Source organism: Argopecten irradians, chromosome 3 (genome assembly GCF_041381155.1).
Source record: "Argopecten irradians isolate NY chromosome 3, Ai_NY, whole genome shotgun sequence".
Lineage (NCBI taxonomy): Eukaryota > Metazoa > Mollusca > Bivalvia > Pectinida > Pectinidae > Argopecten > Argopecten irradians.
Window position 1 is genome coordinate 28,184,648 of NC_091136.1, and position 24,215 is coordinate 28,208,862.

At 33.7% G+C, this 24,215-nt stretch overlaps 1 protein-coding gene across 6 annotated transcripts in view; it reads right to left on the minus strand.

The window, feature by feature from the left end:
• The window catches only part of LOC138318091 (echinoderm microtubule-associated protein-like 2), a 32,417-nt gene extending 17,929 nt beyond the window's left edge, over positions 1-14,488 (minus strand). The window contains exons 1-5 of one of the 6 annotated variants that reach the window (XM_069260186.1): positions 14,073-14,486; positions 13,573-13,726; positions 6,659-6,733; positions 4,125-4,274; positions 3,729-3,969 (exon numbers count right to left, since the gene is read on the minus strand). In XM_069260186.1, coding sequence (XP_069116287.1) covers positions 3,729-3,969; positions 4,125-4,274; positions 6,659-6,733; positions 13,573-13,600 — 494 coding nt within the window. In that variant the 5' untranslated portion in view covers positions 13,601-13,726; positions 14,073-14,486. Of the gene's footprint in view, positions 1-3,728; positions 3,970-4,124; positions 4,275-6,658; positions 6,734-9,833; positions 9,953-13,572 lie in introns of those variants that run through there. The other 5 variants (XM_069260188.1, XM_069260185.1, XM_069260187.1 and 2 more) reach the window with 5 other exon arrangements.
• Positions 14,489-24,215: the final 9,727 nt, after the last annotated feature.

Below are 24,215 nucleotides of genomic sequence, written 5' to 3' on the forward strand. Positions count from 1 at the left end.
ACACATTCAGTTACTAGGCACAGGACACAGCCATAAATGTAGATTGATAAAATAACTACTGCAAAAATCACCAAATCTTTTATCAATTACAGACATAAATAAAAATTTCTTTTGATGTGGGATCATTTTTGATGAACCCAATAACTACCAGTATATCATAGGACTCCTCAAAGCCTATACTCCTGAGGCTATGTATGGTATCAATGAAAATCTTACCTATTATTCTTTTTGATATGAATTTATGAAATACAGCAACGTACCATGCAAGTATAGTCAGCCATAAAGAAAATACCCATGGCAAGCAAAAAATGTGACCTGAAACACTTCCTTCAGGTAACCTTTGATTACTATTTGAATCCCATTTTTCAATAAACAGTGTGAACGCTATACTGTATTTCAATAATTATTACTTTTGAAGAAATTGAGCAAGTGATTCATAACAGATTAAATTGCAGGTTATTTAACCACTTGCATTAGGTAACAATAGCAGCAGAGTATCCAAAAAAATGGTACAATGTAATCTAAAATAATCCACCATAACAACCATGACTTATAAAACCGAAAAGGATACACAGAAGTGAAAATAAGCAAGACCTGACATACATTTATACTATGCATGGGTCCCTCTATGACATCAAAAGATCAAAAGAATTGCAACATTTTGGGTGCCAATATATTGCTTGTCCTTGAACATCATTTGACAACCTATATGTCCATCTTCTGTGTGATTTTCACCCTAATTAAACATTCACCATAGTATCTTAATTCTAAAAGTATAAAGTTTATATTGACAATAAATACAAAACCATCACTCATCCATAATACATAGAGTATCGCTAGTATCATAATAATCTCTCTTAACTTACTGATGTCAATAGGTGATGAAGATACATACATTTATTTTGTATGTGAAAAGAAATGAATAAAGAATTGACTGACCGTTTGTTTCTTTTCTTGCCTTTAGAATTATAAGCCATCTTTCAGTGTAATGATTGCTATGAATGAATTCCGTCCTGTAATTTCCACCCCGGAGTTAAGTGTTAATATCCTCTGTCCAGACTAATACACCCAGTAGTGGTTACCGCACCAACACAGAGCACAAAATCAGACCTGTGTTACGCAGCAGCTATCCCACCACACAATTAATCAACACCTTCGTGAAGGTTGAGTGACCAGCGACAAGAGACTAGTGGTCAGTTATACAGGTAGGCGGGGTGGTAAACAGGGTCTACCTGCGGGAACGTGACCACTGCCTTGGATATCTGAATTGATTGATCAACATGGTACATCACACAGGGCACTTATTCCTAATGAGTCTCTCATTAATACTGCATCTGTCTCCTTTGTCTGATGAAGGTGATATCCATACATATATATAGATCTACCTGTATTTATATTCTGTGACCACAGACATACATTTACATATCAGGAGAACATTCTTAATTAATGAGAAGGCAGTTGGACTTTCTATATAGAGCCTGTATTATTATGTAGAAGTTTTTCTCTCTCTCCAGGTTTTTAACCTAATGAATAGGGGTAATGGCAATTTGTCCATATATACTTTGGTTTTATTGGTTTAACATCATATTAACAGCCAGGGTAATCTAAGGACATGGCAGGTTTGTAAGTGGAAGAAAGCCAGAGAGCACAGAGAGAAAACACCAACCAACCTTCATTACCTGACAACTGCCCCACATGAGGTTCAAACTCGCAATTCAGAGGTGGAAGGCTTGTGGTAAATGTTGTGACATCTTAACCACTCCGTGATCTCGCCCACCAATGTCTAATTGTAGAAGCTGATAGCAATCTTATAAGACATGAAGAAGAACAATTGCCTTGCTGTCATGGGAAATTGCATGTTAACATGACTTTGTGGTAAATGTTCACATAGCATAGTGAATTTTGTAATATCCAGACTTCAACTTTAAAAGGGAGAAGTATCATATTGAAAAGTTCTTGAAAAAAATATATAAAAACTGTTCCTTGAAAAGCCTTTCAGATTTCCCTCTGCTATCTAAACTAGAAAGTAAAAGTTGGATATTAGTGAAACAAACTACAACACTTCTCTACAATTGTTTGGAGTTACAGTAAAGAGCTGTTGACAAGTACTCCCTTATATTATGTCTCTACTGTTTATACAAACTATTAATACTATCCATGTGAATGTTGGTGACATTTGAAATGGACGTCTCTGTGTTAATGGGCACTTTACACAGAGACTAATTAAGGGTGATACTGATCAGATACAGTGATGCTGATCAGATGCAGCTAGGAACCATGGTGATATACATAGGTACATAGTTACAATCAATATCTGGCTCTATACTAGCGTCATTACCTTAAATTAATCTGATTAAAAATGCATGACAGTCTGGTCATTATATGTGTAACCAGAAATGTCCCCGGTAATCTACAGTTGAAAGTTTGAAAATGGTGATCAGATTCAAAGATAGAATCCTATTCAACATATGAATTGTGTAGAAATGCTATTTGTACAAGAGATATAATCTGGAAACCAGATTTCACATAATAGCTCTAAAAAAGGTATCTGTAGTTATGGCTTGATAATACAAACACAGTTTATTTACATTGTTTCTGTTATTAGTTTCCATGACAACCGACACTGAGGAATAGACAGTTGCTTTCAAGGACAGATCTATAATTCTTCCTGATGGTCAGTCACCACAGCAACAGATAATACTGGTCAGTGTCTCCAATACAGCCAGACAAATCATATTGATTTCCAGCTTGTTAATTAGTTAGGTTCCAGCAACCATTGCGATCCATAGAATATGACCTCTTCTAAGGTTACCATTCCAGACTTACAAAATCTCAGCTGATAGCAAAAACCTGTCTATAAAGATCACATGCTTCAAATGCATATGTAAAACAATTCATTAGCAATGAACCTCAATATAAAGACCACCTGTATATATAGAGGTCAGTTTTTCACTGGTGTGAAAAAAAAAATACATTTCATATTTCATTTCAATTCTTGTGACCTTGTCATTTACATTTTGCTAGAAAATGATGAGAAAAAAATATAAGTGCAGCATACTTTTAGTAAGCAGATCTGAAAGAAAAAACAAAATTGGAATACTTGTGAGAAGGCTTCTAGCATGCATCTGGGTCACACAAGAGGTCAAAGAACACAAACTATAATTTGAATCAATATTGTGTATCTTGGTTCAATTCTGAAATACAAGTTATAATCTATGAATGAAATCCAGCTTGCAATAGATGTCTCATGAGCAATGCCCAAGCGTAGAAACTTAACAGACAGAATGACAAGCTAAAAGTCATAAAGGCTCAAGCAAAGTATGCTTCTTCAATATAGGAGGTAGTTAAGAAAGTAAGTACATGTAGTTTAAAATTAAACACAATCTAAAAATTTTGAATAGGCAGTTCTGTAATCACAAAACAATAAATGATAAAGGTCAGGGTGTTGATGTCAGGGTGTAAATTTGTTTGATGCACGTTAGCAGTATCAACATTTCATGTAGACATGTTTAAATTAGACATGTTTAAGACTGAAGTCAACCATATAGTATATGAAGTGTCCTAACAGGTCTGAAAAAAGCTTTTTCCAGACCTGTTTATTGGAGAATTGAAAAGATGAGTAAATTATTATCTTCCCTAAAATAAATTTGAAAGACACAGAAAAAACATCCAAGACTTGGGTCAGATATCCATTGCTATTATTGTAGGATGAATTAGGAGGTACCCACCTGACACTTGTGTGGCCACTGATATTGTTCTGGTTGGACATAGAAGACCATTTCTTGGTAAGGCTGGATGAGGACGATGGTCGAGGTGAGGCGGTGCTGCGTGTGGCAGGTGGTGTGTTACTGCGAGCTGGAGTCACATGGGCATTGTCTAAAGCATTTGTACGACTGGAGTGTGAACTGGAAGACTTTGTTCTTGGACTGCCACGGAAGGCTGGCTTGGATGGTAAAATACTGTTTTGTGCTACCATAAAGAAAACAAAATACTGACAAATGGTATGCAAACAATGTTCAAGTAATATTGCAATTCTATTCAAATTTTAGCTGTTTGAAAATATTATGAAATTCAGAAGTCCACAAGTACCAACATATATAGTTTCCTATTCAGATATACCATACCTCTTCCTGCCTCAGCCTGGCCCAGACGACGGATGACATCAGCTAGAGCACTCTTCAGACAGATAATCTCATCCTCTTGTTGCTGTGCCTTCTTCTCGAGGTAGGAGACCCGCTCACAGAGCTCCTCATGGTCCTGACTCAGCAGGCCATCTAGAACACAACAGTACCAGGGTCAGTCGAACTAAATGTCAGTAGCTTCAGGGATTCACTTACCTGTTGGATCGGGCTGCCAAAGTCTTGATGAGCAAATCAGACAGGATTCAAATCCATGACAACAACAGCCAATATCAACAATTGCTTGCTTACCTGTTCTATGCTATCCTATCTTGTATGAATAAATCTTATATAAAATTTGATCTAACGAAAGATAATATCAAATGACAGCTGATTCCATGTGGTAATGTCAATCACGAACATTTTCCTACAACTTCTTGTACCAGGTACTATCATCAGTCTGACGCACAATTGTTATTTACAGCAACCTTTACTTTGACCCTGACACTCGTGGTTTGGAGTATTGGTAAGTACAGAAACACACATAACGTAATATATAACACTAGATCTTCACAAAGAGCTAGGTTCAAGGCTGTTAATGGTTTCAACATGCTAACGGATCTTTTTCTGACTTTAAATGGACATTCGTTTGGAGCTATACAAATGCATGTCTCACTGTTGCTTATTCAGAAGTTAATTCCAACGTTTAGAACGTTCATGCTCAATAATCCTCTGAGGCTGTGACCTATCAATATAACTTTTAGACCTAAATCTAACCTAAATTTTCCAAGATACATAAAATGCATATATAAAGGTCTGAACAATGTTAACAGACTTTGAGATTTTTACATGATCGTAAAAAGAAGCAATATATATACCATACAATATACACAAAATGGGTCATGTACTTAAAATTATGAGACAACTTTACCATGCAAATGTAGGTACAGTCTTGCACGATGTGGGGCAGTAACATTTTTACTGTACAAGGGAGTAATATTGTTGGACATGTACATGCTGGCAACAGGACAGCCTATAGTATCAGCATGCCATATTGGAACAAGTACATGAATGACTTGATCAGATATAATGACAAGCACAAGATGATGTATAATGTACCAGGCTAAATTCCAATAATAGATGAGAGAAATGCATCTTGATATCTTAGTACATTATCATATTACTACATAATGCAATGCCTTCTTCTACATAATGGTAATTAAATCCTCCCTATTACACTACATCACCATTTTCATTTTTACTAAATTGCTATCAAGTAATGCAAAGTTTCCTTCACTTTCTCTCTAGGGTTCTAGCACAATAAGTCAGGGGTTTCAATATCAGGCGGTACCCGGTACTTTTTGCCGGTTGAACTTGGCTGTGGTACCGCCTGATTTTGATTAAATTACATTATATAGCATACAGATGGTATAGAAAAGTAACCCCTGAAATTACAATTGTACCGCCTCTCCTGAAAGATGATGAAACCCCTGATAAGTACTACCTGCTCTCTGTGTTTAACTACAATGTTCTGTATTTGCATATGACAGACAGACAGAGTTATTTGCCCTTGCAGTAGGTAATAATTGTAACATAAACTGTTTGTGATCTAGAAGCTTAAGAGTTAAAAAATTTTCAGACAAAACAACATGAGTTAACTTTGCTCACTAAATAAGGACATCACAAAAGATACCTTCATGCAAGGGAGATAATTGTAATATGCAAGAATAGAAAAGAGTCATTACAACCATTACAACTATGGATTTCTTTCCATCAATCTTCTTGATATACCAACATTATGCCAACTACTGCATTTAAATTAGAATAAAATACCTTAGTAATACTGACATCATGTTAATTATGTAGATAACATAACACCCCAATACACGACGATAGACCCATTCTGTTGGTAAGAATACTACCATGAATGTATAGACTCTAGTACTACTAAAACAGTTTGTATTATAATATATTACAATAGAACCAATATTTCATATTCATTTTCACAATAACTTAAGAGACAGTTTATAGCAAAGTTTGTGTTCTCTAAATGTATTCTCCTAAAAAACTACCAAATACAACAAAACCATTGTGAGTGTGCTAAGTGGACCAAAGGCCTTTACATGTAATTTCTGTATGAAGTAAACGTGATTGAGAGTAAATGACAAGAGAATGATAATGAATGTCACCTTTGTGACATAAAACAGCAGCAGAGTAAGTGAAGTTTGATTGTACAAGACCATGCTGTGGCTACTCTAATGACAGGTCTGGAGATTTCTGTGGACAATTGATGATAGAAGGTGAATATACACGTGATGGTGTAAAACTCTGAGATCAACCATCATATCAAAGATTTAGTTTCAGCAGAAAACAGTGAAATGTGAAATTCATACAATTTTTTTTAAACAATAGTGATGCATCCACATGTCCATGAAGATAACATGGATGGCAGCAAGCTTTTGTCAGGCCGAGCTGAAGTTATACAACTTAGGCCAGTCATGCAGTATAACATCCAACACCATGCTGAACGAGAGTCTTACCCGCCATGTCTAGGGCGAAACGAAGCTCCTTCTTAGGGGTCAGTCCCGTACAAGGGTCCTGAGGAGTCCCATTCTCTATGTGGCAAACCAATTTCTATTAGGTAATCACCACAAAACAAACCATAACTGGGATTTTTCAATTCGTCTTCATACATATAAGCTTGCTAGACCCTGGGTGACCATATCAGATATATATATCCAGAAAATTAGAACAAAACCCAACACGACTGTAATCTATTACTATATTTTAATTTCACTAATAAATTAAGGTACCTATGTGCAATTTATACAAAAAATAATTACCTGCCCTTGAAGTTTGGTTTTGCTTATGATGTCATGCATTTGTGAAGGTGACGCCATAGTTTTCTTAAGAAAACAATGCAAATTTCTCTCACAAAATAATGACGTCATAAAGAATACCTACATGAAAGAGCAAATAATTTCAATAAAATGAAAAGACAGAATATTCTATGGTCAGAAAAAATACTATAGTACATATACTTTTACTGTGTGTATTGTTACAGTTCCATCTCATCGGTACATATATATTTATATACTGACTACAGTTGGTGGGATTAAACATGGCTTAAATACTTAACTTTTATTGAAATCAAAATGGATTTATGACCCAGAAACATCCACAATGAAACCTGTAACATATATGACTCAATTTGAAAATTTTTTTTTGGGGGGTGGGGGGGGTGGGGGGGGGGGGGGGGGTGAAGTTTGAAAATCTTGGTTCACCAAGGATGTAACAGGACGACTGAATGCACTCAGAGATCATGTGTATATCTAGAGACAGTGCATTATTTTATAATTAATTTATCATTCATTATCAAAGTCTAAAAAAGTCATTATTCACCGGAGACCCTCCTAACCTTGTGCCAGCCATGATTAATGATAGCTTTACTGCCAGCTTTATCATTGAAGGGAGGTAACTGTGATATATTCATTAGCAGACAGATGTTACATTAGGCTAATTAGACCATTGGAATGCCAGTAGGAATAGACATTGGCCCTTTTCCTTCATTACAATTACATGAAAGTACATGGCCAACAGTATCATACTACCATACAGTTACAGTACTCTGACATGTAAATTGTTGGCTACATTTTTGCTGTTTAATAAGCAGGTACATGTATTTCGGTGTGATTGGGTTTATAAAAGTTTGTACATACAAAGAGAGGCAACTACCACACTATATTTGAAACAAGAAAATGACAACATCAACACTGGTTTTCCTCTACTGCAAATAATGAAAACACATTGAATTGACGGGTCATTAATTTCCAAAGCCTATGAGCAATTTTCATCTTATTTAATTTATATGTAAATACCATCCCAAAATTTAAATATCCTTTTTTTGCATTTGAAACATACAAAGGTCACAGCAATTCTCTTAATATTTTTTCAAATAATTTTCATTCATGGCCTAAAAAAATCATGAAAGATTGCAAAGGTGTGGTTGATTTAAATGAGTTGCATGTAAGATTGTGGTCAATTTTAAAAATCTTTAAAAACATAAAAAGCCTGAAACAGTAGAAGAAAGTACATGTAGAAAACCGATATTTCATGCTGTACAGCGTAGGCTCTCCTTTTACCATTATCTAATCAGAGCAATGTTAATGGTCACCGTTGGCGACTGGCGATAGGTTTTTATTTCCAGTTCAATACCCCAATTGCCATGCATTGATCCAGTCCCAGACACAATTTGGGGTCTGTGAGGCTATATTTATTCATATGATATATACTCTCCCAATCAGATGTGGAAGAAATACCAATGCTAGTCCGGTATTTAACACTGAATTACAAGTGCTGTAATTAGCATATCTACCGTACTGGAACAAATACAGCCTGGTAGAAGCCTACCCTTATAGTTAACTCAATAACACAACAGAGAGACGTCTGGTGACAAACAGCATTGTAATGTCAAGAGGTGGACATTCATTAGCATTTGTATTAGACACAGAAAATACATCAGGGGAAAGTAACACAGAAAATACATCAGGGGAAAGAAGAACATAAAGTGCCTCTTATGACAGACAAAACTGTTGGGGCATGAATCGATGGGCTGTCTACATTCCCATAAGATTACAGAGTATTGTCACACAAACAAGAGGTAGAATGGAGTGTCACTTTGTGTTAATTGAACAACAGTTAAATAAGGAGAAGTACATGTGTCCTTGTAGCAAATAATATTGCCATGAATATAATGTAAGAATGAAGTTTGTATAAAGTGGTGCTTCAGTGACACAAGTAAAATAACTATGATGGGAAGGAGCTTTCAAAGAGTCAATGAAGTCTAATTTTCCAATTTTTCGTGAAAATGGCGGCCTTTGAAAAAAAAATGGGTCAGGTAGAGACTTAGCTGAACTTCTATATTCTAGCCATATTCTCTATATCTAATTACCTGCTTTTCTAATAGAAAACCAGTGAATTAATGTCTTCCATCATAGACCAACTGTCCTGGGCAGACATTTATACAAAGTAGAAGTAAGATGCTCCACCGCTGACAAATGGTATTTTTTCTCTATCGAAAACAGGAGCAGACGATTTAGTATTTTTCTTCACTTACAAAAGTTACTTACTTTACACCATTACCACCATAGAAAAGTTTGAGCTTCCCATTTTACTTCAAGATAAAAATAATTAATTGCATCCCAAAAAAATTCCCTGGCACTATACTATGTCCTATATGGAATCAAGTACTGATTGCGCATGCACTAAAACCAAATAAATTATTTTATATTATTTTTTGTGTTAATTAGACATATACACACACGATTAAACACCAATTATTGTTAAATAATGAGTATAGTTTATGCTCTGTCGGTGGTAGAACATTTTAAATATAGGTTGAAATGGTAGGTCAAAGTAATTTGGTTTTGGTATACACCACAAGTGCATGTATGTCTTTATATAACACAACCTTTGGTCCTCCTATATACTACCCATCCACTAGTTTCCCTAAAACTAAACAAGCTGTGCAGAAATAGATCTAGATTTGAAGTAACCACTTTCTTTTTTATGCCAAGCAATAACTTTTACTTCATAGTTGTAACATACCAGCTTGAGTTGGCCACTTTTCAGTTTAATTTATCTGTAAGAGACAACAAGACATATTTTTCGTTGTAACTATGTCAATGTTAGATTAAAAAGATTTTTTAGCATTACCTAACAACATTCTGTTTCCATGGTAACTCCTCTGAGCTCCTGTTAACATTTTTCCTCCAGTTGATGTTCAGTTATGTTTGCCATATATTACTACATAAAATGTGTGGCTATACTGTGACAAAGGCAAACTAAATGGACCTCTTGTGGTAAGCCTTGTGTGACTCACAACCTCGACCCTAATCTCCTTCAGCATCAAGATTGCCTGTTTTTTCCTATAAAAGACTAAGCCAGCTTCCCAGACATATATACATGTTCCTAATACACTAACCCAGAAAGTGATATCAACAGTAAATTAGAATCCTTTTAAATTTTACTTTCGGATACTAAGATTATAGGACAGACCATAATACATTGTATATTTGGTTTTAGATGTATAATGTATCTTGTAATGTGTGACATGGTTGAATAGACAAATGCTCTTAAACCAGTAGACGTTAGTATGATCTATTCAAATAATGTAGCAGTTTTTAATTGATGGCAAAGACCTCCCTGGAACAAACCATTAGTGAAATTAGTGTAGATAGACACCCACATCCCTCATTTTACTAAAGATGGAAGCAGTGACATGTTTACAAACCAGTCCTCCCACCCCACTCCCAATGACAACAACTTCTATTTCCATTAGTTTTAAAAGGACATGAACCTTAAATAGTTTGTTCTGTATGCTTAGATATGGTTTTCAGATGTTTATTAAATATTTTATTAAAATGATTTGTTATCTAAAACGACAGGAAAACGTGGGGAATACCTACCTCAAAAATGATAAAAATAGACCGTCATATTCTATTTTTGGAACACAAAACGAAAGCTGGCCGAAAGCGAGGTTATAATGAACCAAAAACTTGCTGACAAGACAAGGAATATTAGATTTCCACATTTTAAGATTATTTTCTAATTTACGATGGTTGACAAATGAAGTTTAAGCCATATTTGTTATAAAACAATTTGTATTTAGCGTAAGAATGATAAGTCAAAAGTCAAACGAGACTTTTCATTCGACAGGGCACCGCAAAGGGAGGATCCTGACTTATTGCACATATGTACATCACACAAGTATAAAGTGAGGAGTTGCTCCCGTCTCTTGCATTTCAGCGATCCATTTATATTTACCTACTTTCCCAATCGCGCAAGTTACTGACTCTTGACGTACACTGTTTTTTATTGGAATTCGTTTGTGTTCCCTTCACCCACGTTTTTGACCCACCATTTTGTTTACATTAATTTAATTTGTGCAGTGCATTGTGGGAGGTCACTAAAGTTCAACACTACTTTACTATCGTCACAAAATTCGACCAGGCCGGTTCAAAATACAGAAAGATGGAATTTCCATTATAATTATTTTATTTGACATATTTGCACAATAACTGATATATATTACTTAGTAAGGTATCTGACACGTCTTAAATATGTATTTTACTCAAATTTACAAGGTTTATTTAGGTTCATGTCTCTTTAAAAGGATGTAACGTCAGGATGAAAAGTTAACAGAATTAATTAGGGTATCAAGTCTTTTAACGACTTTGCTTCCAATGACTCTTCAAAGCAATCTGAATATATGTAACTTCTAGGCTAATCTGTCATGGCTTTTCACTGTACAGCAAACGGAAAAAGAGAGGGAGTTCTAAATTGGCTTTAAAAAACTTGGTTTTAAAACACCTTGTATGATTTCCTGCTCTGGTATAAATATATTAAATTGGCAAACCATGTGGTTAAGTTGGCTGTTGACCCAGATCCTGGAGTACTGTTTCCGATTAAAATCAACACCTTCTGCACCAGTTCCTGACTAATCAGAACCTTTCTTTAACATAGATGAAATTATGATTAAGCACAGGTTGTGTTAAGGGACTAGGAAGATTGCAATAAAACATGTGGAACAAATCTGACCTTTTGTAAGTATCTGTAAATCAGGCAGCATTAAACTCTGTACCTGCACAATCACTTGTATCGATTACACAGATCTACACTGTAAAATCAGCAACACAGTCCACCCTTATATACTGTTTACAATACCATATTGGGGCATAAAACCCTCAAAAACTTTGAAAATCTCAAGTTTCTTGCTAATTTAAAAGTCATCATAGATGAATGGAACCATTGTTGTATCAATATACCTGTTGTACATTTGGCTTCTGCATTTAAAAGAAAGAAGAAAGAAATCACATGGGAAAACTATTAAATGGAAGAGTTTGTCATTACGGTTTTAAGCAATATTGAAATGTCAGCAAATGACTCACCAGCTCTAAGTATTAGGTTCTGTTTAGCAACATTAAAAAGGATAAGATTGGAAATGTTAAGAAAAACTTGTACAAAGTTTGTACAACCTATGAATCAAGATTTTAAACTTGTCGCCCATCATGTCAATCGTCATATGTAACCATGGAGATTGGCCCTTAAATAGAATATAGCTCAGACCTTACTCATGAAATAATGCATTACTCTTCACATTTACATATATGTAAGTGAATCAGCTTTAAACTCTGAAATCTTTCATAGTGAATCATCTTTAACTCAATCTTTATTTGTTCCTAATAGTAAAAACCACCCCACAGATCAGGACATTGAAAGTGTATGTTCTTTGTACCACTGACTACATGGTTACTAAAAGTGACTGTTGCCGAATGAAATGTTGGAAGTCATATTCATTTTAATCAAACTTTATAATAGTAAAAACAACATTTGCAATCACCTCTATATAAAGACCATCTGCTTAATAAGATCACTTATTACTTTTTAGGATCCTAAATAACCGATTTCAACACAATTTGACCTTAATATACCACTTGGCCATAAAGGCCATTTATTCCATTGTTCCTATGGTAGCCTTTATAGACAGAATTATATATATTCATGTGCAATTTTATTTGATTGTTTTAAAACTGTTGCCATCTTAATGCTTGCATTGCACAAATCATTTTCGTAAATTCTTTACTCAAAACTGACAACTTGCAACATTTGTAAAAATGTCCAGGTGGAAAACATGTGCTATCTACCATTGATGCTAATCCTAAATTCTTAACATTCATTGGTACACTGTATATATAACTGTAGGGCTAAAGGAATATTTAAAATTGTTCCTGCCAGTTCATATACAGTTTGCATAGGCAGCTCTGAAATACTTGCTGACTGTTCATATTACTTTTGTGTTGAAAGCCTTGATGGAAGTCAGGAAGCTAATTCTTATCTGAGGAGTTGGGTAACACATCACCTTTGAAATGTACTGATATTTATTTAAAGACTAGAGTGTATATTTAAGTTACTCCAACTCTATAACACTTGACAAATAGGCTGAGATAGCTACTGTATATGTGGCTATCTGACATACCACACCAGGTACATGTTGACAGATCTACTGTAGTAGTAGGCATATTGACATAGCTCACCTACTTAAATTGCATTGTACACAATATACTCATATTCAATGGTTAAAACAAAACTCTTGATTTCACATTAGTTATTGTACCTGAAAGTATAAATTTTTTGCAATTTTTCATCACAAGATTCAAAACTTAATTTCTTTCGATTTAGCCGGGTCTTTTTGTTAAATACTTTGAGGCATGCTTCAACTTGAAATAAAGTGTTTTTAATTTAAATCCAATGTACCGGCATGTACATTGACAGATAAGTTTACAATGACTACCGGCCTGGGACCTGGCCTGTGTATATATGTCCTCGCCTTCTGCCCCAAGTCCCAATCATGGCTAAATTCCAGAGCCCCACCCCAGGGGACTGTGTTACCTACCTTTAGTCTTGGGCACGTCCCCGTCCATAGCTCCTACACACACAGAAAGGCCACGCCTATTCTTCTGCTGCTGCTGCCTCTACTACTATAAATTTAGTCAGGAAAACTTGAAGCTTCCAACAAGGTCAAGGTCAGTTGAGTGCATTCACTGTTACTGAAGATAACATTAGTATAACACTGTAACATGTGAACCGTGAAACCCAACCAAAAATATACAAGTGTGCATAAACTCCCACGCTGGTGATAACAGGTAAAAGCAAGAATGATTATCCAAATTACAAGGATTAAATGGTGTTTTGTTATGAATAAACTTGATAGTAAAGTAAGTTTTAAGTTAAACAAAACCAGTACACTGTGAGTAGTAGTACAACAGGGGAGTAATGTTTATATAGTAGGAGTTATATATAGGGAATATATACATGTGTATATTAGTGACTAGCCCTACTCATGCTACTCCAGCCATTCACACAATACACTCCACCGCCAACAACTTAACCTACTTTAACCTTGATCAGACAGCTTTATGCCACTTGTCTCAGATAATGTCCACACCAGACCAAACAGATAAGGAATGTCATATATCAATTTTTTTTTCTCCAATATTATGTACTCCACAGCACTCTTATATATACACAATACCCTGATCCTAAAATCCAGGACACCTAGGTTGAACAATAAATCCAGTTTAGGCTTTGCATGAAAACTAAAATTGTTTACAAGACAGTCATATTTACTCGGTAAATGCTTTGTCTCTCTCTAATTCTGAAGGATTACAGATATAGGGAACATCTGTTGTGACAATGCGATGCATCATTGCTCAAATTGCATTATTAAAGGGCTTAATGCCATATTGTATTCAAGGAAAAATAATACAAACAAATGAAACAATAGGTAAATTTATCCATAACATTCAAAGAACATAATTTCTTTTCAAATGATATGTCACAGTCTAACACAGCTGGTTCAGCCCAGCACTACTGAGAAATCATTAAATTTTAATAACATTGTTTGGTGACAGTGACATGTTGTATATATTTAACACGGTAATCAATAAAACAAACTAACAGGTTTGGAGTATTTATAATATATATACAGGCCAACCAGACATGCTTCATCAGCAACTAATTAAACACAATCCTATAAGGTTTGACTCTAGTCTTACATAATATTGTATTAATATAAATTTGTAACTATAATCTATATGATTACATAACATGGTAATTAGCAATAAACACTTGAGAAAATAGTGCAAATTTAATCATGTATGCATAGTCAGCAGTTTTATTTTTCTCAGTTCTTTTTTAGTTCAGATGGACAACACTTTTTCAGCAAACTGAAGACAGAATTATATACATCTTAACCTAACGATATTTTGAATTGTTTATTCTTTTTTTACAAAGTTGATATTTGTTCAATTGCTTCTTACTGAGAGTAGGAACTTCTGAAACTTAGATGTTTACTCATTGGAATGAGGAAGCAATAGGCCTAATTAGGATCTTATATGGTAAGGCAAGGTAATATAAATAACAAGTTCAAATTCATTAAACTTCATTCGGTTAGATGTCAACATAATTCATGTTCACTTGACCAACTGGATGTTGGATAAAAACATTACTGCTGCATTCGATCCAATAAGTGCCTTTGTCCCAATTAGGGCCCCTCCCCCTTTTTGAAGCCTAAATTTCACTGATGTTGATTTAAAATACAGACTGAAACTACGAAAATCATGTAGGTTTCTCTATTTGATTTCTTTTGTATATTGATTAATGGCTTAACCTTGTGTAATAATTTGTGAATTATTAGCCTAAATTTGGTCCTTTTAAGTGCTCCTTCATTTTTAAATTTTGTAACCACCCTTGGCACTTATTGGGTTAAATATGGTATGCTCAGTAAAACATCTACATTTGCTCCCTTCTCCACCCCACCCCTCCAATGAACTGCTTCAATGTTTTTTCTTAATTATATTATTATACAAGTATTGATACATGTATGTGATAAGATTATATGGTAATTATAGTCCTGGCACATACTTCAAGATTCTGCTAGCCAATACTAAAACTACAGTGTACACATTCACATTTAAAATAGCCAAAGAAGATAGGTCTTGTGATCCTTTCCATCATTTTGTCTGGCTCGCCTAACCTGACATTCAACTCCCTACAAAGAATGTGTGTATTTGCCAAGTACCACTTGTTCATCAGAGGAAAATTGGGAGATGTATGTGTATGTACAAAGTGACTAAGGAATAGTGGGAGTCCATGGTATAAGGGTTTGAACCTAGACCCCACAGTATCCATATACACATACTCTTGGCTACAAAACACATATGTCAGGACATGTCTAAGTTTAATAGGAAGACAGTGATAATTGTGGGTTTTTTTTCCAAACCTGCCATCATAAATCTGTACAGACACAATTTGTACTACAGACTGAGATATTACACTATCATTGCAGACTTATCTGTTTATTTAACATCTGATATAGCAGACGGCTGTTATCACCCCAGCAATAAAGTGTTAACAGATACTGAATGACAAGGTAATCAGAGGTTTATCACAGTAAATAAACACAATGAGGAAATTCAACAAATACTGTCAATATCAATTCAGTCATCATAAAATTATCCCAATAACAAGGTACTATATAGCTCACATTATTTATCACTTACACACCTATGTATACTATTTATAACTGAATGAATCAAGGAGTTATGAGAGCTGGATGATTTATACAAGTGTATACATGTATGTATCATAAATGATAAACAAATACATGTGGATGCATGTATATCAAATCAGAAAACAGGATGCTGTACTTATGACTAATTCATGAAAGTTATGTAGTAATTTCAAAGGACAAAATACATTAATACTATAACACAGAGCAGAATCAGAACACATAACTGTATCACAGAATCAGAACACATAACTGTATCACAGAACCAGAACACATAACTGTATCACAGAACCAGAACACATTACTGTATCACAGAACCAGAACACATTACTGTATCACAGAACCAGAACACATTACTGTATCACAGAACCAGAACACATTACTGTATCACAGAACCAGAACACATTACTGTATCACAGAACCAGAACACATTACTGTATCACAGAACCAGAACACATTACTGTATCACAGAACCAGAACACATTGCTGTATCACAGAACCAGAACACATTACTGTATCACAGAACTGGAACACATAACTGTATCACAGAACCAGCAGAACACATAACTGTATCACAGAACCAGAACACATTACTGTATCACAGAACCAGGACACATTACTGTATCACAGAACCAGAACACATTACTGTATCACAGAACCAGAACACATTACTGTATCACAGAACCAGAACACATAACTGTATCACAGAACCAGAACACATAACTGTATCTCAGAACCAGATCACATTACTGTATCACAGAACCAGAACACATTACTGTATCACAGAACCAGAACACATTACTGTATCACAGAACCAGAACACATTACTGTATCACAGAACCAGAACACATTACTGTATCACAGAACCAGAACACATTACTGTATCTCAGAACCAGAACACCAGAACACATTACTGTATCACAGAACCAGAACACATTACTGTTCACAGAACCAGAAAGTTTTCAGCACAAAGCTGGTATATAGCAAGCAAGCTTTATACACGGACAAAACAGGATGCCTTATAGCTAGCTTACATCAGTCAATAAGATATGTACATGTAATGTCATAATATTTTCTTTGATAGCAAGCTACCTCAAACAAGTAACATGCAGGAACAAAGAGGAAAACAAGATAACTACTAACTCTACAAGGATGAACAATACAGATAGGAAATACAGATACATAATGGTGTTGCATGGTTATAACTTATACTTATGATATATTTCATTGAAACACTATGTTAAGCAAGCAATTATTTGAAAAATTACATTGTTATTAGTAATCATTACACAATTGGAATTCTAAAATTATCAATGGGACAATATAGTCTAAATGTACATTGAATTTGAGTTTATATTGGAAACCAGGGCCCAGTGGGTCGGATCGTTCATCTTCTCATACTACCTGGTCATGATTTCAGTTCATCCAAAAGACCAAGTTTTAAATACAGAGGCATTTTGGTCATTATATTATAAAGCTCAGATAATAATACTTACAGTCCATTAACTTAAGTCATATTGTCACTCAATAGAACAAATGATTTAGAAACATTTCATCCCAACATGACACATGCTTAATATAAGATCTCTGCCTCTAAATTATTCATGTTTAATTAAAGAAGTAAATTACTCTACAGTAAAATATGTTAATAACAAACATGTTTACAAGAAATTCAATTTCATAGTTGATAACAGAGTACTTTTCATTCCCTGTGAAGGTTCCTGTAAGATATTTGTAATATTTGTATAACAAACTACATATGTTCATATCGAAGTGATTTTGTTGTTTAATTCCCAGACTCAATCTAGCATGCAAGTTGTTGCTATGGAATAGTATTGGTTTACTTATCTTATGGCAAATGTTTTTTTATTTTACTGCCAACGAACTTATGCTTGCCAACTTTTCAAAATTCTCATGGGGGAGAAAGTGTGTGAACGACATTTTCCGATCAAAACATGCATTGTGCGCGGTACAAATTTAGCATAAATCAAGGGGAGATAATATTAATTATTAAAGAAAAAGTTTTTGTTTCTTTTTTCCTATCTAATGCAGTGTATGCAAATAGATATATATGTTGTTCTATACTATCTTTTTATTTTTTTCTACCAAATATAATTTAGAAATTAAGCAGGCAGAATAAAAAATATCATAGCTTAATTAAAATAGAATCATTGTATTAAAGAAAAAGTTGTATTGATGGTCCAATTTATTTAAAAATATTATTTTTTTATTAAATGTAAAATACATATACATCTAGTTAATGAGTTAATCTGGCTGATAGTACAATATCAATGGTACAAATATTTTGGTTCTTTTTTTTTCATTTATATTTAATTAAATACTGCATGAATTTAAATCAAATTCCAGATTAAGCTTAGATGTATCTATTATTATTAACCAATTATTGTATGTTAAGTGTTTAATCCTGACTTTGTGAACACAAAATTAACCAATTTACATCAAAGAAAATGATGGAACAACTCCAAGTAAAAACTGGAAAATATCCTTAATCTCCTTGATCAATTTAGCATTGAAGGTGTTTCTTTTTAATCATTCATTTAAAATGCTTAAAACAGTCCCAGCATCACGATTGCATGATGATAGATACATTGACTGTAATTTAATTTTTGACTGCAAAGGAACTTTAATCGTTAGTCTAAATGTTACAACGGCCATACATAAATTAAACAGATACTGTTCTCTTTTATCTCATCTAGTAATCTACAAACAATCCACTGTCCCCATTAGCTGACAAGCAAGTCTGTAACAAATCAGACCGTTCCAAATTGGCATTGTTTATGTTTTCTCTGTCCAATATTCCCCCGTCTAAATCACTGTCGGAAAGCCATAAAACGTTTACGTAACCATGACTGACCTTCTTCTCAGCAGCTGACTGCTTTGCTTTACCGATAACAGAGCCAAATTGGATCAAAATTAATGTGTTTAATATTTTCTTAAGATTTATTTGAACCCTGTCAACTTGAATGAACTTTGTAGTCATTTATCTCAGTATGCTACAGTTTAGGACCAATATCAAAAGCTCTTGGCCACTTAAATTGGTATTTTAGAAGAAGTCATTTAAAGGGAAAAGTTAAACGTTGACTCCCCACAGGTGGGTGAGAGATGTCACACCACCGCATAAGCTCCTTTGAGCAGGTAACAAGATCAGACATTGACAACAACAGATTTACATGTGTAATTCGGATTTTTTCCGTAACTGAGTGTGCGATATTGATTTTGCCTCTAAATTTATGTCATTAAAAAATACATTATGAACATAAAAAAATCATCCGGTCTAAAACATAAATACAGTATTCAAAAATAATCATTGTCATACTCCGAACATCTTACTGAGTCACGTGTTGATCATAGACATTGCAAGGTAAAAAAAAATTGATTTGCAGAAATATATATCGTTAATTAACGTTATTAAGCAGTTAAGTCATTAATTGATGGGGAATAATTAAAAGTTAGCACGTCATATTGTTATAATACATAGTTAACACCGTTAGATATAGATATTACACCTGCAAGTGAACCGCGCCTAAGCTGCATCTCGTTATTTTGCAATTAATATCGGATCCGTGCAACATAGTGTGTAAAATTGACAATACATTTTTTGAGACAAAATGTGCGATCAAGGAATAACACTGCAAAATCAAATCATCAAAAATTTATTCTATGATTCAAACGAACTCCAAGTAAAAACATGGAAAAATGAAATAATTTATATTTTTAGCATTTTTTTTCAGCATTGTAAGGTGTTTTTAATCATAATAATTCTCCTGAAAATAAACTTATGTTCTTAAATCTTACAGAGAACCCGTGTATACATTGGTAGGCCTTAATCCCTCTTACACATGACCTTTTAGTCTAAAGCGTCACAGCCCCTAAATTATTCAGATTTGAAATTTTATCTCATCGCTAAATACAAACAATAACTCCTATGAAGTACCAGAAAACATTTACCAAAATCAGCAGTATATTTTCGGTTGTCAATATTTTTAAAGTTAAATCACTGTCGGACCTTTCCGAAACGGCTTTTAAGCATTTTAGAAATCAGGAAAACTGCTTTGATTTTTTTATAAAGTCGCAAAATTTGTGAATCGCGCCTAAGCTAAGATCATCACCTTCAAAAATTTTTATTTAGATAAATTTAATCTCAGAACTGTTATGCATTGAGCCAATATCAAGAGACTTGACAAGGCCACATATATTTTCCTTACAAAATGTGACAAAAACCTTTCAAGGAGAAAGGCGAGCTGAAATGTAAAATCAAAGGTCACGATTTTCCTTTTCGCTTTAACAATTCTATGAAATTCAAAACGGACGACTTAATTTGGACCAAGAAAACCACTTCAAAATGACGGGAATGTTTTACCCTTTTCAGCGTACATATTAACATCGTCCCGTTGTTGATATCTGTTTAATGTTTAGATAAAAAAACAACTTATAGAGGTAATTGTGGTCAATCACTAAGAAGCCATGATATACAGATTTTCTTATGTTAGAAGCCCGGGGTATTCTTTGCTCCGGTACCTTTATGTCATCGTGATCATCTCTTGTTTTCAAATTTTAAGTTTAATACCTTATTGGGTTAGCGTCAAAGCCCTTATTATCAGAGCTTTGAAATATTGAAAAAGTCATTAAAATGCAAAAAAAGATAGGTACTAACTATGAAGAACACAGAGAACAAACTAACTGGTCAAAAAAAAAAGCTTGACCAATATATTGTATAATTTGATTAATAATTCGACGTTTTAAATAAATGGTTCCAAAAATTAATCATATTTAAACTTTAAACCTTACTCACTAGGATGGCTCACACCTTTCCGATAAGGCTTTTATTTTTTAGTGGAAATTAAACGCCGATATAAAAAAAGTTTCGTAACTGGCCTACCTTACGTGAAGTGCCAACGGCCTTTATATCAATACCCAAAAGCAAACGATTGATGAAATAACTTTGTCTTTCACGAAATCAGAATTTTTGGTAATAGACATTCTATAATAAGATACTAAGAATACTCTGAGAATCAAATCCATGATCTATAAAAATAAGATAGGATTAGTCTTTAGTTTTTAAAAAACCTTTGAATTTTGCTCCGGAAATAAATAAAAAAGGTACTCCTATGAAGAAACACCAGAAAACAACTTACCAATAATTCGTATAATTTGATTAATTTTCGACGTTGTCAATATTTTTAAACCTTAAAGGCTCACTGGCTCACTACCTTTCCGAAACGGCTTTTAATTTTTAAAGTGGAAATGGAAAACGAGATTGATAATTTTATAAAGTCGCAAAAGTTTTCAATTTACCGGTAATGCTACACTTATCATCACCTTCTGAAAAATTTAATTTAGATAAATAAACCCAACTGTTATCAGGTATATTTCGAATCAGGTATATTTCGAAGGATACTCATCTTAGGCCATGATATATATTTTCTTATATTATTAATGTTTTTTAAAAACCTTTGAATTTTTGCTCCGGAAAGGTAATGTCAATATTTTTAAACCTTAAAGGCCCACTACCTTTCCGAAACGGCTTTTAATTTCTAAAGTGGAAATGTAAAACGAGATTGATAATTTTATAAAGTCGCAAACATTTTCAATTTACCGGTAATGCTACACTTAACATCCCCTTCTGAACAATTTAATTTAGATAAATAAAACCCAACTTATCAGGTATATTTCGCAGGATACTCATCTTAGGCCATGATATATATTTTCTTATGTTATTGATGGTTTTTTTAGAAACCTTTGAATTTTGCTCCGGAAAGGTAGTGGGCCTTTAAACATCTCTCTTAAGTTTTCAATATTTTAAGTTTTAATACTTTTATTTGAAGTCAAAAGTAATTATTATGCTAGTAGTTTTTTCAATGTTTGGGTAAATGAAAAAAATGATAAAATGCAAACTTATGAAGATATGATTGAGCACTACCAAACCCTGCTAACTATGAAGACTTCCAACAGAGAACAATATCCTTACTGGTGAAATAAAAAAAAGCTTGATGCTACTAACTTGTCTATTACAGCCCTAAAGCTGTTTATTGTTAGTCCATTGATTATATAAAAAACTTTTTTCGTAACCTGGCCTACCCTATCAAATGAATGCCAACCCAAAACCTTTATATCAGATTTATCATCAAGCAAACAAACAACTTGATGTACTTTGTCTTTCACGAAATCAGAATTTTTGGTAATAGACATTCTATAATAAGATACTAAGAATACTCTGAGAATCAAATCCATGATCTATAAAATAAGATAGGATTAGTCTTTAGTTTTTAAAAACCTTTGAATTTTGCTCCGGAAATAAATAAAAAAGGTACTCCTATGAAGAACACCAGAAAACAACTTACCAATATATTCGTATAATTTGATTAATTTTCGACGTTGTCAATATTTTTAAACCTTAAAGGCTCACTGGCTCACTACCTTTCCGAAACGGCTTTTAATTTTTAAAGTGGAAATGGAAAACGAGATTGATAATTTTATAAAGTCGCAAAAGTTTTCAATTTACCGGTAATGCTACACTTATCACCTTCTGAACAATTTAATTTAGATAAATAAACCCAACTGTTATCGGGTATATTTCGAAGGATACTCATCTTAGGCCATGATATATATTTTCTTATATTATTAATGGGTTTTTTTTAAAAAAACTTTGAATTTTGCTCCGGAAAGGTAATGTCAATATTTTTAAACCTTAAAGGCCCACTACCTTTCCGAAACGGCTTTTAATTTCTAAAGTGGAAATGTAAAACGAGATTGATAATTTTATAAAGTCGCAAAATTTTCAATTTACCGGTAATGCTACACTTAACATCCCCTTCTGAACAATTTAATTTAGATAAATAAAACCCAACTTATCAGGAATATTTCGCAGGATACTCATCTTAGGCCATGATATATATTTTCTTATGTTATTAATGGTTTTTTTTAGAAACCTTTGAATTTTGCTCCGGAAAGGTAGTGGGCCTTTAAACATCTCTCTTAAGTTTTCAATATTTTAAGTTTCAATACTTTTATTTGAAGTCAAAGGTAATTATTATGCTAGTAGTTTTTTCAATGTTTGGGTAAATGAAAAAAATGATAAAATGCAAACTTATGAAGATATGATTGAGCACTACCAAACCCTGCTAACTATGAAGACTTCCAACAGAGAACAATATCCTTACTGGTGAAATAAAAAAAAAACCATGATGCTACTAACTTGTCTATTACAGCCCTAAAGCTGTTTATTGTTAGTCCATTGATTATATAAAAAAAACTTTTTTCGTAACCTGGCCTACCCTATCAAATGAATGCCAACCCAAAACCTTTATATCAGATTTATCATCAAGCAAACAAACAACTTGATGTACTTTGTCTTTCACGAAATCAGAATTTTTGGTAATAGACATTCTATAATAAGATACTAAGAATACTCTGAGAATCAAATCCATGATCTATAAAATAAGATTGGATTAGTCTATTTCAGAACTGTTCACAACCAGGAAGAGCAGTTGAAAGAAAAAAAAAAAAAAAAAAATGACCCTTCTTTTAAAAGTGTGTTGCTGGAAACATATTTTATTTGAGCTTATGATAACCAGTGATTTTTCATGTTATTTTGGGGAAAACGTTTTTTACACAAATTGGTTATTTTTAATCGTGAAAAGAGCGGTTTTTGGGAAAAGTTACCTTAACTGAGCATGGTGTTACAGGTAATGAAATTTTATAATAGTGTTTCATTTGATGTAACATGCTGGTTTTACTAAATATGGACTTGAATTGCATCAACAAAAAACCTTTTATAAGGACAGCTTTTTTTTCGTCGGCAATTCAATTTGGGAATTTTTCATTGTAATTGGGGGAAAATATAGTGTGGGGGGTGGGGGTTGGCAGTGGGAATGGGATCGTTTTTAACAACCCCAGTTATATAAGGAGAAAAATCACTGGATAACTTACATTTTTATGCCAGGTTC